Source organism: Rhamphochromis sp. 'chilingali', assembly GCF_963969265.1.
Source record: "Rhamphochromis sp. 'chilingali' genome assembly, chromosome: 14".
NCBI classification, from domain to species: domain Eukaryota; kingdom Metazoa; phylum Chordata; class Actinopteri; order Cichliformes; family Cichlidae; genus Rhamphochromis; species Rhamphochromis sp. 'chilingali'.
Genome location: NC_137941.1, coordinates 5,044,956 through 5,062,604, shown reverse-complemented (window position 1 = coordinate 5,062,604; position 17,649 = coordinate 5,044,956). Strand labels below are relative to the sequence as shown.

At 40.2% G+C, this 17,649-nt stretch overlaps 2 protein-coding genes across 7 annotated transcripts in view; both read right to left on the bottom strand.

Annotated features, from left to right (window-relative positions):
* Positions 1-2,103: 2,103 nt before the first annotated feature.
* LOC308409904 (SPEG neighbor protein-like) lies at positions 2,104-3,775 on the bottom strand (the record flags this gene model as incomplete). Its single annotated transcript, XM_080902902.1, is given in 6 exon segments — positions 2,104-2,317; positions 2,319-2,341; positions 2,473-2,535; positions 2,538-2,694; positions 3,020-3,051; positions 3,731-3,775. Coding segments are annotated over 6 exon segments (534 nt in total).
* A 60-nt stretch (positions 3,776-3,835) lies between these two features.
* Positions 3,836-17,649, bottom strand: part of spegb (striated muscle enriched protein kinase b) — a 43,573-nt gene continuing 29,759 nt past the window's right edge. For 4 of the 6 annotated variants that reach the window (XM_080902066.1, XM_080902068.1, XM_080902070.1 and 1 more), the window contains exons 28-41: positions 17,235-17,277; positions 17,076-17,144; positions 14,262-16,992; positions 13,993-14,145; positions 13,143-13,259; positions 12,578-12,745; positions 12,363-12,485; positions 11,181-11,345; positions 10,135-10,894; positions 9,783-10,022; positions 9,461-9,684; positions 8,261-8,336; positions 7,918-8,067; positions 3,836-7,828 (exon numbers count right to left, since the gene is read on the bottom strand). In XM_080902066.1, the coding sequence (XP_080758192.1) occupies positions 7,576-7,828; positions 7,918-8,067; positions 8,261-8,336; positions 9,461-9,684; positions 9,783-10,022; positions 10,135-10,894; positions 11,181-11,345; positions 12,363-12,485; positions 12,578-12,745; positions 13,143-13,259; positions 13,993-14,145; positions 14,262-16,992; positions 17,076-17,144; positions 17,235-17,277 (5,272 nt within the window). In that variant the 3' untranslated portion in view covers positions 3,836-7,575. The remainder of the gene's footprint in view (positions 7,829-7,917; positions 8,068-8,260; positions 8,337-9,460; positions 9,685-9,782; positions 10,023-10,134; positions 10,895-11,180; positions 11,346-12,362; positions 12,486-12,577; positions 12,746-13,142; positions 13,260-13,992; positions 14,146-14,261; positions 16,993-17,075; positions 17,145-17,234; positions 17,278-17,649) is intronic. The other 2 variants (XM_080902067.1, XM_080902071.1) reach the window with 1 other exon arrangement.

Below are 17,649 nucleotides of genomic sequence, written 5' to 3'. Positions count from 1 at the left end.
CTTGAAACCGACCAAGTTAGGGACGGTCTCTAAAGAGGCCACATGTAAGATCATAGAAACTCCTCATGTTGTTGCCGTAAAGGCTCCACCTATCACAACGAGGCTTTTCGTTTTTATTTGGCTTGTTTCCAGTAACGAGAGTCGTCAAAATCATTTAGTGAAGTCGGAAATGACAGAGTTTCAAGGAATCATGTACTTACAGTCCACTGAAAGTCCGACCAAGTGGACTTTCCACTGAAAGTGGAAGTATAAAGCGGAGGCATCACCCCCTAGCGGATAACAGAGAACCTGCAGGCACACAAAATAAATGTTCTACAGGTTTATCGAGCTTGCTCTAGATGGAAATCTTTTAGTAACTGTTAATGATCTTATGCCTTTTGTTTTTCTGATGAAAACAAATTGTGTCAGTGGGCCATCATGTCCTGCTGTAGTTTATACCGTATACTCTATATGCTTGCTATCACAACATCAAATTTCGGTCCTTGCCAGGAAATAAAGGTGTTTGTGATCACTGTTGTATCATTATTGTGTGTACTTTTATGCACTTCTGTCTCCTTTCATAGCAATTTAAAAGTAACTTATTTTAAGGACCATGATCACATTAGAAATTGCAGCAAATAGAAAACAAATTAACAAAAATAAGAATCGAAATAAAACTAAGAATGAAGAGCCCATCTTCATTGCTTGCACTTTGTTAATAAATGCCTACAATCTGCAATCTGTGCTGGGGGACCATGCAGAGATTTGCTGCGCTTTAAAGCCAAAATATGCCATAGCTATTGCTGTAAATAGCTTCGTCCAGTAGCTTGAACTGATTGCTACTATTGCTGGCACCTAAAAATCCCCGATCCTGTCTTTTTTCTTTAACTCTCTGGTCAAAATGCTAAATTACCTGAAGAGACATAACTCAGAGACACAGTGAAGATGAACCGCTCCCAGCCAAAGAGGTGCAGCCTCAACTTTGCATCAGCTGTTGTATTTTTCAAAATTTGGTTGTGACTTTCATGTGCAGTCACTACCATTCTATGTTAATAAAATCATGGATGAACATTTCCCATAATAAACTGCAGTTTAAATATTTTTTAAACTCTAATTATATTATTTCAGATGGACTGAGTCTTACCTATCAAATGGCAAATCCAAATCTAGAATCTACTACATACATTTACTACTACATAATGGCTTGGGTTGTGGGGCGATCGTGGCTCAAGAGTTGGCAGTTTGTCTTGTAATCGGAAGGTTGCCAGTTTGAGCCCCGTCTCGGACCGTCTCGGTCGTTGTGTCCTTGAGCAAGACACTTTGCCCTACCGCCTACTGGTGATGGCCAGAGGGGCCGATGGCGCGATATGGCAGCCTCGCTTCTGTCAGTCTGCCCCACGGCAGCTGTGGCTACAACTGTAGCTTGCCTCCACCAGTGTGTGAATGTGAGAGTGAATGAATAGTGGAATTGTAAAGCGCTTTGAGGGTCTCGAAAAGTGCTATATAAATGCAATCCACTATTATTATTTTTATTATTATTAGTATTATTATTATTATTATTATTATAATGGTTTGAGGGAACACACAAGGACCCAAATGCTCATAAAGTCCCGTCTTTGGTCAATTCCAAAGGTCAGATCTTTAATGAAAGGCAAAAGCAAATAAATGCGCTTTCATGGAGGCATTCAAGTTATTAATAAAAAGGAAATTAAGTGAATGCAAGAAATTGCTGGATAGAAGTAGAAACAAGACAACCTGGCAACACATAGAGGGGAATGGGAGTATTTATATTGAATAGACTAATGAAGTGATTGGATGCTAGTGGAAAAACTGCAATCTCAGTCACATGGGCCCAGAGACCATTTGGCAACCACCTGGAAATCTCTAGTTGCTAGGGAAAAAATATGAACTTACCATCTGATTGGCGAATGGTTGCTGGGTGTTACTAGGTAAAACTGGTCATAGAGGTAAACACTTCTCTGTGATCATTTTAGTTGCTACCAGAAGACCTTCAAAGTAAAAGTTGTGTCTCACCTTTTCAGCCAACATGTTTCAAATGGCCCAACTTTACTTGAAGGCGGATGGTCTCTGTTTCCAGTTTGTGTCACATTTTTCACATTTTCACTAATACTCTGCGAGAACTTGGCGAGTGTTTGAAGACAAGTCATTGTCTTCCATGCAAACTATGTGCAAGTGCAGAAATCTGCTAGCAACTACTTTGAGCCAGACAACGACTGGAGGAGGCTGTCTGCTTATTTCAGCCTTGAGTACCACTGTTGTCCCTCTCTTGGTCTTGATGTTATCTGGGTCTTTAGAATTCTTAGCAGGAACTGGGACAGATTAACTCTGTGAACCACATGATTCTACATTAATCAGCAAGAGTCAACCTTTGTATCTGACATGTGGGGCAAAGTTCTCATCAGTGATTATTTTAAAAATTCTTCATGTCATAATCAAGAAAATAAAAAATAAAAAATCTTATAATCATAACCAGACCACAAGTGCCAATACATCAGGGTCTTCAAAAACATAGCAGTACTTGGGACCAACCTTCAGTCCTTTGCCATCCTGCCATCCTTGTACCAGACAATGAAAGGGTCCGGGAAAGCGCTAACACTACACTTCAGCTTTGCTGTGCTGCCTTCAACAAGGACCACATCTCTGAGGTCTTGCAGGATGTTAGGAGGGCCTTTCTCTTGCCGCTCTTTATGTGACCTAGATGAGAAATATAGGCATTTATAACAAGTAATAAGTTATAAGTTCAGTGAGTCTAAAAGGTTTGAGGACATAGGTACAATCTCTTGAAGGTGTTTCTGGTGCAATGTAGACTTTATGAGACAAGTCAGTCCATCCAGTGAATATGTTGTTGCACTGTCGGTTCTTAAGGGGTAAAAAAATCCAGCAAACAAGCATCTTAAACATTTCTTATGCCTCAAAACCTCCTTGATTGTCAGTGACACCAACAAGAATTAAAGATTCTCTTACCTGTGTCCACGATATAATGCCTAATAATAATATTAATAATAATTAAGTATTGCACCCGGGAGGGGGTGAAGTCTCAGCTTTGGACATCTGCAGCGGAAAGAGATAGTAAACATTTATTTAACAATTTCCAAACTAGTCTGACTGGAAATTTCTCTTGCACCATTTCTTTACAGCTTATTCCCTCTCTTCTCAGAATCAGAATCAGAATCAGAATACTTTATTGATCCCTGGGGGAAATTATTTTTTGTTACAGTGCTCCATTTTAAACCAACATTAAGACAAGACAGACAATACGCTAACTAAGAATAGTACAATATATACATATATATACATACATACATACATAAGTCACTTATAAATAAATATTTGGAAAAGAAACATGTGTAGTTGTAGCAGCAAACAGTGTGTTAAGTGGATGCTTACCTTGGAGATCCTGTCAAAGATACACACAGCTTCAGATCCACTACAGAGTCAGCAAACCTAAGAAATCTGATGCTTTATAAGCAGTAAGTATTGTGTCATACAGTCATTCATTCTCCTTTGGTTACTACTGATGAGATTGATTGAAGATGCGCAACATATGTTCCAAAGATATTTTCCCATCTTCATATAGAAATCAAATACTCGTGAGAATCACTGAAGCAGTTCATAGTTTAGTTATAGTAGAGGGAGTATTCTGGAATATGGATCTCCCCAGCATGAAAATAAGCACATAGTTGTTGGTCTTCAGGGTGATGCAGATGGAGTGGTGTAAGGTTGGACTTACCACACTCAGTAATTCTTTATGGATCAGCCGTGATGTGTATACCATTTTCAGCATGGTCTTACATGCAGTTTTCAGCCAAGAAGATGGCAAGTTTTCCCTTATATTTGTCACATTTCCTTTATTGTTCTTAATCTTAACAACTGTCATGCCGTTTCCATGCCAGATTCAAATGTTTCACAGATAAAAAGCAGAAGCCGTAACAAATACAGTCACTCAATAAATAAACAATTTGCAAAAGACACACGCACACAAAGCGGCCACAGTCATATTATCAAAATAAAGAAATAGTCATTCTTTTTGACAAACTACAATCTCTGTGAGTCTAATATCTGTCACGAGGCACTGCAACACATTCCACAAAATTTTAATACAAAATGTAGAGCGCTCTTGTGTCGTCTGCTTACAAACAGCTGTCATTTCATTTAAAAGATGAACAAATAAAGTTATTATAAATTGCACAGACATTTAGGATTTAATGCAACGTTGCATTTCATGCAGGACTTGCATGTTTTCATTCAGGTTTGAAACAATTTCCTTAGTGATTATACTCTGCATAGGAAAAGGAGCCAAAGAAGACAAGAGCTGCAGAAGGGCAGTATTTATCTAGCAATAGCATTAGACAATAAAGCAATAGTGAAATAATTTCATAGGATTACCAACTACTTGTCAGTTAATACACAGTAAAACAACTCATGATTTTATGTATGAAGCAGCTTTTAAACACCCGAAAAACTGAATCTGTCCACAAATGGATCTAAACTCTCATAAGTGTTACACTTTGAGTTAAGTGAGCAAATCTGTGCTTGATATCAGTACGTATGAAAGCAACAGCATCAAAAATCAAATGTGCTGGTCTGAAAACTTAGTTTACCCCCAAAGGGGAAAGCATATATTATAAAAAAGCAAATTAGCCTTTGATGTGCCATAAAATGATAGAATCTGTGTTCAGTTTAGTGCTAGAGCCAATGTGCTGACTCTAAGAGGACAGATTCCAAACAAATGTTTGGTGTTTTATTATATTTTTTCTCTGAAAATAAAACAGTTACAGAGCCTGGTTTTCATAATTTACTGTGTATATTATATTTAAAACATATATTTAGATCTGCATATTTATGGATATCCATACTTAAATATATCTTTTATAGACAACTTTTTCTGGCATGCCCCACTTGAGAAAGTTTACATTTCAGTTATTTCAACTTCAATGAAATAAATGAGTGAGTAGAGTAGATGCACAGTTGTATCTGCAAACTCTTTCATTTTTTTTCATAAATAATATTGATTCAACTTAGTTTCACTCCATATTTTATAAAGCCACCTGCAGTGGCTCTAAGCCCCATAATTGGGGCCTGCCCCACATCTTGAGAACCACTAGATTTTCCAAAGGCTTTACTTCTTGTGATCCGATGTTTATTATGGTCTTCAGGGGCTCATATGATGAATTTATGCTATTAGTGCTTATGGTGTCTTGTATGCTTGTATAGCATGGAAACATATAATTGAGGCTATACATAATTTAGGTTCAGCTTAATGCTAATTATAACGATTTTATGTCTTTTTATATATTAAAAAAAGGTTTTGCCAGTTAAGCCTACATTCTTTAAAAACAATGAAGCAAACTGCTTTCTCAAAGCAGTAGCTGTTGGTAATTAAAAACACTAAAATAAGGACTAATACACTCAGTAACGTCTATTATTTAATTTTTATTTTTTGCTGATTAATGCTCTTCAAGGGCACTTTGGGGGACCGTGATACCCCGGTGAGTTCCTAAAATGCTTCAGTTTCCCTTTCATCCCCTGAATTTTTTCAGATGTGATTAAGTGTTTTTGATGTTAGTAAAACTTCATTACACATGTCGAAAGTTGTTTTGTAAAACTCAGATATGAGTATCTCTTTGTGGCTTAGGTATCTCACTGCGGTTTGAGTAAAAGAGTTTACTTTAAGCCAATGACAGCTTATCTGTGGTGAAGAAACGAATGCCTATTTGCCCTGCAAAACTGTCCACATTATCACTGGGAGGAAAACAGTTTTATATGGAAGCTCAAAGATGACAACGGGATAAGAAATTTAAAAAGTAAATTCTGCTTTTGAGAATGAGATCATCATTACCGTGCTGTCTAAGAACACAAGGAAAGGGGAAAAATGCAGACAAGTGTCCTATTCTAATAGCCCTTGTAGAGAAGCCACCAGAGTTTCCTCTTAACTCAGTACATATTTTTAAAAACAAACAAACAAAAACTTTCTGGAACTGCTACAGTCTTTAAAATCACTGAAGTGCCAACAGCACCATCATACCACTACAATTCCCTAAACTCGTTTGTGGGTTTGGAGAGTGACTTTTGTTTAAATCAAGGACACAGAATTAGACATAATTCAGTGCATTTACAACCCTCTCTCCTTACCTTGGCTTTCATTAATGCTGTTTTGTCAAAGCTGCAGACATCGCTGGGTTACACACAAGGCATTGTTCAGCATCTGTGCCCTGATACTCTGGACTGTGGCCTTTATGAGACAGGACTGACACTCCGAACTCATTTTTTGACATCCAGGGTAAATGTTATGTATATTTTACCCATCACCCATCCATTTTCTTAACTACTTATTTTGGCCTGTGGGAAGAAACATCTGCAGGGATACCCAGAGAAACCCCAAACAGGCTCAGGCAGAACACACAAAGTCCACATAGAATGATGGCAGATTCAGACTCAGAACCTTGTTGCTGTGAAGCAACCATGCTAACCACAGCTCCACCTTGCCAGTCATTTTTCTTACTCCTAAACTAAACTTAACCAGAAAATTCAGCCATACCTCTTTTTTAGTGCTTATCCAACGTGGGTTTGTGGCACACACTCTCACATCTACTACTGTAACACACTTAAAATAGCCAAGTCAACCCATGCAGGAACATGGCGAAGATGGGAATTCCACAGAGAAAGTCAAAGACAAGGAAGTTTGAATGTTCTTGCTGTGAGGGGACAGTGCTACCCACTCCACCACCACACCCAAAACAAATCAGCAAATGAAAAAAACAACAAAAAACCCCCAAAACGTGTAATAAACACAAAAGTTTCAATCTGACGTGAACCTGGGTCTCCTACCACTGCTACACCTCCATCCTAATATCTAATATCTCTGAAACACAACTGCTACCTCTCTGTGGCCAATACCATCCCTGCCTCTGTGCAACAGAGAGAAGATTCTGGCAGCATCTGACAAAAAACAGCATTATCTGATGCCATGGGATGATAATGCATTAAAAATTCTGGTCAGGAAACATTAGAATGTCAACTATAGACTACTATTTTAGATGTGCTCCAGTGACAAAGGTGTCAGTTGTTTAAATATGTACTTTTAATTGTGTAGATTATCCCTTATTTTAAAGTTGTGCTAAAAGCTTTTTGCTGAGGAATTAAATGAGGTTTTCTACTAAATTATGGCCGGTGACCACACTGTATTTGTTTTTCCTCTCTTTACAATGTTCAGCCAACAGTAAGAAAGGAATTAATTCAAAAATGTTTGCAAAGTTACAAACCTTGAGGTACTAGCTTGAAAAGAACAGCCTGCCCTGTATGAACAAGGTTCACGGTATACAAAATGCAGTCAGGCTCTTTCAGAGAGTTCCTTAATGCATTAGATTCTCTTTTAGAACCAGATTAGAAATAGAAATTATGTTTCTGTAGATCACAGCCATTGCTGGTTTTGTGGGTTTTTCTTCTTCTGATCAAGTTCAAGTCAGACCTGGAGGGACCACCTCACTGTAGCCTCAAGTTTTATCTCGCTTGGAGGATGTTTGCCCCCCATTCCCACCACAAAGTCCTGCCACAATGGTGTGGGAGTTCTCTTCACTAGGTGACAGGTGCAGTGGGTGATACTGGCACATTCGGTGTGGCAGGGCTAGTGGGGGTTTGTGGCGAGCTCTGGTAAGACCGCAGGAGAACTTTGTGCTTGGTTGCCACCTCCGCTCGCCTGCGCTGCTGGTCAGCCAAGAATTCCTTGAGACGGGTGGTTGTAAAGGTAAGAGTTTGCCTACGAAGGCGCATCAAGTAGGCATCTTGAAGCCAGGAGTTGCTGAAGCAGTCCTTGATGGATGGACGGGCCCTGTTGAGCATGACAAGGAGCCAAATATTACAAATTGGCAATACTTTCAAAGTACGGCAAAAATGAGAAGAATCCATTATTCAGCTTACCATGGGTAGCTACAGAGGATCTTTTTAAGAAACAGAGAGGCACTTTGGGACACATTCTGGTAAAGTTTAGAGAGGTCAAACTTTGCTGCCTGGATTCTGGCTTCAGTCTCCTGAGGATCATTATCCATGAAAGCCGACCTGCCGCTCAACCTGAAAAATCAGGAGGAAGATTTCATACTACCAAAAGAAATATATAATAGAATAATACCTAAAAAGTCTTGAAATTAAAAATACAAATGTAGCAGACCATTCTTAATCATAAGCCTGATCTTTTATAAAGAACACAAATATATTTCTATTTAAAGAGAACTCAGAGGGTGGAAGCTGTGAAAGCAATACTCACATGATGAAAGTAAGCACGCCTACACTCCAGATGTCAGCTGGTGGGCCCACAACATCCCCTTTCAACATCTCTGGAGCTGCAAGAAAAAGGACAAATTCACGGCCTTTATTATCTGTGTGTACAAAGAGCTTTCATTTATCACTTTGACTTAGATTTTTGTTTGTGTGTGTTATAATTTCTTTTCTGATAAATGGCCACAGTTAAGATTACATAACGTACACAAAGGTTTTTTATCTATTTAAAATGCTTAAGAAAACTATAATATATCTATTATAGTTATAATATATCCAAAAGACAAAGTCCATATTTAAATGCACAGTTGTTATTCTTTAACCGCGTTGGTTTAAAACCATCAGTTATTCAGTACATATATATTGAGTAGTATAATCAAAGGCTCTCTTATAAATGAAAAACAATTCCAAGGACCCTCTCGTAGTTCCAACATAAAACAACTTGTATGGTCAGTTTCACTTGACAGTGTCAACTGACTCAAATATTTCACACTGCTTTCAAGCTAGCTAGTTGGCTAAAACTGTAAGTTAGCTAATGCTGCTGTAGGGGCAGCTCGTTAAACACTGAGAAAATGAATTATCTCATGACAATTTGATTATCTGTTGGCCCAAAGATAACATGGGTGGAAAGGCCACACTTGTATAGCCACTACCTTTACTGAAGTTCATTATAGCAAAAAAAAAAGTGGGTCAAATGACTGATTTATAACCATTTATGTACATCCTGCTATCGGTACATACAAAATATTTTCTCTGTATGAAGTTAGCTTACATTTAGCAAACATTGGCTTACATGCTCATTAAACTTAAAAAGAACAGCATTCATTTTGTAATATGCTGAAGGTTTTCAGATGAAAATAAATTCAATATTTGCTCCCTATCAGCTCTGTTTTAGTCTTCATCCACTTATAAGTAAAATATCTGTCGTTTAAACTCTTGATTGCTCTGCTGTGTCGAGCAATTAGACAGAAACTGTCATGATTGGTGGTTCTCCGCTCTATTTAATTTCAATTCCATTTTCATTATATAGCGTCAAATCACAGCAGCAGCTGCTTCAAGGCACTCTCATGGTTTTGAGCCTTTTAAGTTGAACTCAAATTAAGGAATTTATTATCATAAGATTTTCTATAGTTATTATTGTTATCATTGTATTATTTCCATTGCACTGTTAAAAAACAAAAATCCTTACACATGTACTCCAGTGTTCCAACAGGAGGGCTGAATTGCTTCAGGAACAGAGGGTTGTATGTCTGAGCACTGCCAAAGTCAATGATCTTGATGACATTCATATAGGTGACAATGATATTGTCCGGCTTGATGTCCAGGTGGAGGATGCGTCGAGCGTGGAGGTAGTCCAAACCTTGGAGGATCTGCACGACGTAGGTTACCACATCGTCCTCCGAGTAACGGAATCTAAGAGACACGATTAAACAGCTTCTTAAGCACTCCAAGTAGAACAGTTTAGGGCACTCGTTTATGGATAGTGCTAAAAATGGCCTATCTAATCATACCTATCAATAAGGCTGTAGAGCAGCTCCTTCCCACTGCAGTACTCAGAGATAAGCACCAGGTAGCGTGGCGTGACATAGGCTTCGTGTAGAGCCATGATCCTTTCGTGATGAAGCGACTTGAGAATGTCATATTCCTGCAGCACTGCCTGCTTGTTGTCTGCCTCATATGGAACAATCTTAGCCATGAAAAGGTTGCCTGTGGCGTTCTCCCGACATTCACGGATCACACCAAACCGACCTCTGCATGAGAAAGAAATGATATAAACTTCCAATGGAAAAGCACAGAAAATTCTCTATGTCAATTATAAATAGCTACTAATTCAGACCGTAAATGTTTTACAAAACTTATCACCTTGCTTTCTCATCCATGAATGTATACGGTTTCTGTGGAACTCCCTGACGCAGAGATCCCTCTCCAGGCTTCCCCAGTGGGGTCCTACGTCCTGATGGCGTGATCCGTCCTGATGGAGTGATCCGGCCAGATGGGGTAGTGTGAGTGTCCCCTCCTTGCAACACTGGTGTCAAGCTCTGCACCACCACCACAGGTGGGGAGATGGTTGCGGGAGTGACTGAAGGGGTGGTAGTTGTTGGGGTGGAAGTAGTTTGGGAAGGTGGAGTAGCACGAGCAGTGGCAGCTGGCACATACATTGGCACAGATGAAATAGGTTTCCCTATTATAGGTGCAGGTGGTGGAACAGGGGATGGAGGTTTGTTGGTCAACTGGAGGACAGTATGTACTGGACTCTGAGGTTTGGGTGGAACAACAGGCGGGGGTGTCAGCTTTGTCTGGGGTTTGCTCACACTGATGCTAATAGAGCTCTTGGCTTTGGCTGGTGTGGCTTGGGCAGTTGTTGTGGTCTTAACAGGAGCCGGCTCTGCCGGGGCAGTACTAACAGCAGGACTGATGGTTACTGGAGAGGCAGATTTAACCAAAGGTGGAGCAGGAGCTGATGTTGATGGAGGGGCAAGTTGGGCATTCGTCACTGTTGTGGATTTACTGGGAGCTAGTTTCATGGGAGGCACTTTCATGGATGACATCATTACAGCAGGGGGAGGAGGAGAAATTGCAGGAACAGTCTTCACCACTACTGTGGCACTGGATTTAGCTGGTTCTATGAAAAACAAGAAAAGGCAAGAAGCTACTTGATTTTATGCATTAATGCAACAAATACAACACAGAGGTTTGTTTTACCTCAAGTGGAGTCGAATAATTTGTCATATATATTATTCCATCAAAAACAAAATTATACACATAAAAATATAACCTTCTATAATGAGCTGAGCACAACAACAACAACAACAACGATAGATACAAATGTAAATCTTTCAGTTTTGAAAGTTCTTTAATTGTTTCATTGATAAGGGTATGTAAAACAATTGAAGGTTTTCTGTAAATACCTGAGGCATCCATGCTCAAGACCTTTGAGAGGTTGCTGTAGGGGCCCTGGCCAGCTTTGTTGACACATGCCACCCTGAATCTGAAGGAGCCCCCTGCTGCTAAGTCAGTCACATTGTAATAACAGTCTGCTATCCCAGTGGCCACAATCAGCCAGTTGTTCTCACCTGAGGACAGATGTGGAAGGAATATTAAGATCACTTGCTTAAAGTAGCAGTATGAAATTAAATACTCCCTTTGACTGAGGTTTTTTGTCTTTATTTAATTTAATTTTAAAAGACATGCTCAAGAGTTAAACACAAGTACACCTAAAACACATTAGTGTGTCTCCTTATGATACTTGATCAAGTGTTCTTAGCTTAAAGCCTATATCAGAATCAGAAAGACTTTATCCCCAAGGGCCAATTAGATATGCCCTAATATGCCCTAATGAATACATGGCAACCAAATAGAGATATACAGTGTCTGGGATTCTAGTTGCAATTCCTCTTTGTCACTCGCCATGTCTCATGAAATATATATGCAATACATGTGTTTTTCTGTGCTTGTTTGAGACCCAAGTTTGTTCAGTGTAGCCCTTTCAAAACCTTAGTTTTAGGTTTTGAAAGGGTTACTTAGGACATCGTCTTGATGCATTCTCAATCATGCATCTCATCATTGAAAGAGGCCTGTGGACACTCTTTCAATGATGAGGATGTACACATCCTGGACAGGGAGGAACGCTGGTTTGAGCGCGGAGTCAAGGAGGCCATTTCTGTGAAAAGGGAAAGACCATCTCTAATCGAGGAGGGGGCCTAAGGGTACATCTTTCACCATCTTACAATACTGTGATTGCAGCCATTCCCCAACTCTCTGTGAATGGTACTCATGGCCACTGATCAGTGGTCTTTGATCAATGGTCATGAGAATTTGCATAATTATGATGAAGGTGACCTCCCAGCCCATTGTTCCTTCAGTGGGCTGGTTTCACCTATTATGCAAATGTACTGTTTATAAGAAACCTGCAGTCAGCTGAGACTGAAGAAGTCAGTTGGATGAGTAACGAAACGTTTCTCCCACTGAAAACGCTACATCTAGATGAACAGAATCAACTTTTGGAGAGTTACTTAGGATAGGTCTAATAAATCTAACAATGGATGTACAGCAGTGTTAATCTAGATTACAGAATTATTGCAAACACAGACCCTCTGCTCGCCTCTCCAGAGAGTATGTGCAGGGAGCCATTGTGTCTGAAGGCCTCCACAGAACCAGTGCAGTGTTGTTGTACTTCTGAGGAATCTCTGGGGTCCCAGGACGGTTGGGCAGGCCTGTAAAACAAATATATTAGTATTACTAGTAATACTGTTGGGATAAAGTAAATGTACTTCTTCAAAGACTCAAACAATGTCTCATTTCTTACGTGCAAGAGATATTGTGCAAGAGCTTGATACTGAGGCCAGCGGGTTCGTAGCCACACATTCATAAACCCCTGCGTCCTTTTTGGTGGTCTGCATTATCATCAGCAGCTGCCTCCCATCAGGACAAGCAATCATATTCATCCTGGCATCAATCTCTAGGGGCTTCTTGTCTGAGAAAGAACACATGCACAGGGAGGGAATTTTGAAGGTGAATATTTATTTCCTTTTTCTTACCTACCCTTTTCTTACTTGCCCTGTGTCAGGTTGTAAATTTGAGCCCATTTATGCTGCTTAAGGATACCACTCCAAAGAACATGATACTGGCATAACAACTCATTCAAGAATAATCTCAGCTGTTTTACCTACAGCAACATTTATGTTCACTGTATGTAGCATTTGTAATTACATCATATTTGCATCAATATGCAACATAATGTGTCTCTGCACTCATGGATGTTAGAGGAATTATGCAAATTACTGCAAAATGCAAACAGAATGATTCTATTCACATGCACATGTATTACCCTCACTAAGACACTACTGTTTATTCCCATTAAAGATCCTCACCTTTCATCCAGGTAATGTGTGGGTGGGGACTTCCAGCTGGCAAACAGCTGAGTGTCACTGGATCTCCCTCCAGCAGCACATGATCTCTCAGTTTGATATGGAATACTGGAGGGAAATCTGGAAGTTGAAGACATTACAATAATTAATCGCATAAATACTGTATGATGAAAGGTAAAACTAACAGTTATGATTATGAAGTAATTTTTTAAAAAATCTGAAATTGAGCATATCTGAGGCCTCAGCAAATACATTTCTGTACATCCTATTGGCAAATGTCATGTATAAAACCCTATTTACATCATAATGTTAATTTAAAATATAACGTGTCTCAAGATAACTATTAACTATATGACTAATATAGCATGTCTGTGGCTGTTGTAGCCTTTGCAAGATGCTTTACAACCCACTGCCACCTTGTTATTTTAATGCTGTTTTTGGCTTATTTGTTGCAAGTGATGGTTGCATTTTTTTGTAATGGGGTCTTGCTGCTGCTTTTTGTGCCTGAGGCTTCCCAGTCTGACTGAAATACACATTTTGCTAAGTAACTATATTTTAGTGAGAAAAAATATATTTCTTAGTCACAAGCATTTTGACCAAGCAGATGGAAACTGTCACATTCTAAAATACCACTATTGCACGGTGACAATAATGTCACAGATCCACTCTCTGCTGGTGATGTTTGGTTTTATTTCTGGTCTGGTAAAGAAAGTGAAGTGTCTGCTGGCTGTAGCTTCGTATTTAAGGGCTACATATAAGTAAGTGGTCTTCCTATTAAAATAAAAAGGAGGCCCATACTAAATGTCATCATTGCCTTACCCAAATACTTTATGCACACTCTTATATAACTTACCAGAAGCCAGTTTAGAGTATTGACGTGAACGTAAGGAACTACTATCTCGAGAGATTGCTGTTGGTATGTCAGGCTGTGACACTGTCTTATCTCGCCTCCCTCTAGTCAGGCCCCATCGATCCCAGCGGGATCTGCGCTCAGCCTCCAAGCCTGCTACAAGAAAAGAAATAGGAAAGAAAAGCTTCATAAATTACATCACTCTTAAAAAAGTACAACAGATAGTCCTCTGGTAAAATATTGATTCAAAATGGAAAGGTAACTGGACATACCCTTTGCTGTGTCTGATTTTAGGCTGGACATAGACTCTAGAGACTCGGTTGAGGCACCATTAGTGGCCTGAGATACTAGCTGGTTCTGAGGAACTTTCGTTGCACGGCTCTCTGATGTTGAACGACGAAGCATGGAAAGAATGGGTGTCCTCTTGGGTTCCTTGTCTTCTGATGCTCTTCTCTCCTCTGAGTAGCTGCGGATTCTTGTAGAGATCCCAGCAACTGTTGATTCAATTTTCCTGCGCATTGCCAACACTGGAGATTCATTTGGTTTCTTAATCTCTTTTTCATCATTTTCCACCAATCTATCAGTTCCCCCATCCATTCTTGACATCTCTACTTCTTTCTTCTCCTGAGACCCTCTTCGGCCCAGAGTCCAAGAAAGCCTACGTCTCGAGGCAACAGAATCATCTTCCTTCATCATTTCCTCTTTGCGCTCTGTTGATGGAGTCCTCTTCAAGCGCATTGAGAGCCTTCTCATAAAGCCTTGGTCCTTTTGAGCTTCACGAAGATCCTGGACTGACTTTGACTTCTCCTCAAGTCTTCTTGGTTTTAATTCTAAAGGTGCACCCGTTGGCCCAGGTCTGTATATCTCTTCACTTTTCTCTGTAGAATCTGCAGCAGCTTGTAATCCATCATCTTGCTTTGAGCGTGACAGAAACTTCAGACTTCTGGTGAGAGAAGATTCACGTTTTTTAAAGCGTGCCTCAAAGACCTCTTCAGAGGTGATATCCTGTAGGTCTGCTCCTGCTGAAAGCCCTTCTTGGGCTGAAGAATATGTAACAGTCTTGGGTGGAGTGGGTTCTTTTGTTATCATCTCTGGTGATGCTACTCTGGAATATACAGCAGGGTGCTCAGTGGTTGAAACGGTGGCTGGCTTTGGTGGACCAGGTATTTCAGAGCTGGCAGGGGAAGATATACCCGTTGATACTGGGGATGATGAAATCGTTGGAGTAACAACAGGTGTAGAAGGGCCTAGCGGTGGCTCACTGAGTGGCTGAAGTGTGGGGACCATCATAGTCTGCATTATACTGGCATATGCTGAAGTCCTTCCATCTGGCAGAACAACTCGAGCAGGAAGCGAGGGTGTCGCATACGTTGAAACAACTTTTCCTGGGGAAGTGGAATATTCTTGTGTTGGTCTCAGCATAAATGAGCTTGTGGTTATTGTCACCTCAGGGGATTTCTCAGGGATAGTTACTTTCTCTTCTATATGTTCTATAACATCTTTTACGTTTTCCTTAGTGTTTGATTCAGTGACAGTATCAACTCTTTCCTCTTCTTCTTTCATTAACTCTTCCTTTTCTTCATGCTTCTTTTCTCCCTCTTCTTCCTCTTCCATTTTCTCTTCTAATGCAGGACTTTGGACCATAGAAGGAGGTGTAGGAATTCTCTGACCTACAGACTCTGATTCCATCATTGGTTCTTCTGAAATACTCATGTCCTTCTCTGAGAATCCACTGGTGCTTGATCTCTCATCAAAATTGCTATCTGTGGTCAGCCCTTCCATCTTTTCACTTATAGTCTCATCTGGCTTTATCTCTTTTTCCATAAACGATTCCTCACTCTCAGTTTTGGTTGGACTTTCCTGCAAAACCGACTCTGGTGTTGGCGGTTTTGGTGAAGGCTCCCTGGGAGTCACTGGGCGGGAGTCTAGCTTGGTTTGCTCTGTTAGAGATGACATAGATATAGCTTCTTTGAGCCTTCTCTCTTCTATCTGTGCCAAGGGAATCTCCAGAGGCGCTCCTGAACGGCGGTGCAAAGGTATGGGTTCTGAATCCCCCTGACTGAAAGAAGTGCTTTTGCGCAAAACTTTTGGTTTAGGAACTTCATCCCTTGGGAAATCACTGGATGCAGCTCTTGTTAGTGGAGGTGGGCCCAAACGGACTGTACGAGAATACCGATCTGAGGACACTGCACGTTTTTCATCTCCCATTCCTAATGTTTCCAACAGAGGTCCTCTCAGTCCACTCATCTTGTTGTCCACAGAGCCACCACGAAGCAGTCGTTGCCTCATCAGCTCCAGTTTGAGAGCATAGTCTTCTTGGCTCATCTTGGCAGTTCCTGGGCTGGTGCTCCTTTTTGGTAGTTCCATAGAGACAGCTTTCTTCAGAACTCTTCTGCCATCATCTTGACTTCCTTCTCCAGGTGCTTCTTCTGGTGTAATCCGAAGCATCAATGCACTATCAGCTGAGCCACCACGCCTTAGCTCTCCTCTTCGTCGTCCACCTTCTGGTTTGTCTGACTCCATGCTTGAACCCCGTCTCAGTGGTTTTCTAGACAGCTCTGATTTTTGGGGCAATTCAGCAGGTGATTCTTCCTCATCTGAAGAACCCTTTTCATTGGGTTGTGATGATCTTTTCCTCAGGCGGCCTTTGCCTCCCACTTCAAGTCCTCCTTTATCCATTTCTTTAGGATCACACTCCATTGCCTCCTGGCCTTGAACAGAAGACCCAGACCAGGTACTTGCTCCGTTCTGCTTCCCTGCCTCCTGCTCATCAGTCTGAATGTCATTCAGTGACATCCTTGATCCAGAGAAGTCCATGTTAAGTGGCATTGGAATAAAAGGTAGTTCATCTATGTCCTCATCAGAATCAGAGGAAGATGATGGTGGTGGCGAACCCTCTTTAAGGTGCCTGGGAATTGCGATGGAAACATGGCTGGAGGAATCATTTAGCAATTCGGGTATGGACCTCATGACCATTTTTGATTTATAGCTGATCAGAGAACGCTAAAAAAAGGAAAATGTGACAAAATAAATACCACAATGTGACCTTGCAACATGCAGTAATAAAGAATTACAACCCATCTCACCTGCCACCTCCTGCGAGATACAAATTTCTTTAAGGCCTCTGTACTTATGGCCTTCCCCTTACTAAGGGTCTGTACAATAAATGGACATGAAATTTAAAACAAATAAATGAGAAATGGGACTTTACTAAGAATTGCCAAATGGATATCACTTATTCATACCTTGAACCAGGGGTGTCTGAGACATTCCTGCGTGTCTGGTCGTCTAAAATGATAAAACAAATATGAAAACTGAAAATAAATAAATCTGCAATAGGCTATGTGATAAATAAGTATCAGACAAAATTCTGGAAATGCTGAAACAAAAATCTTTGATTTTAATTTTATTAAATTCAAGCTCAGTACAGTGAATAAAAATAATATGTAATGACAAATCTTTATACTTCTGATCATTAACTCAGTGTTGTTGACTTGGATATGACTGTTTTCATAAATTATTATATTTGATGTATGACATTCGATGATACATAATAACTGATGACAGTTATCCATCAAGTCAGGATTTTACTGTGGTTGACACATAACTGTTTGCAAGTATTGAAACTTGGACTAAAAGAGATACAGCGGTGTTACTCAC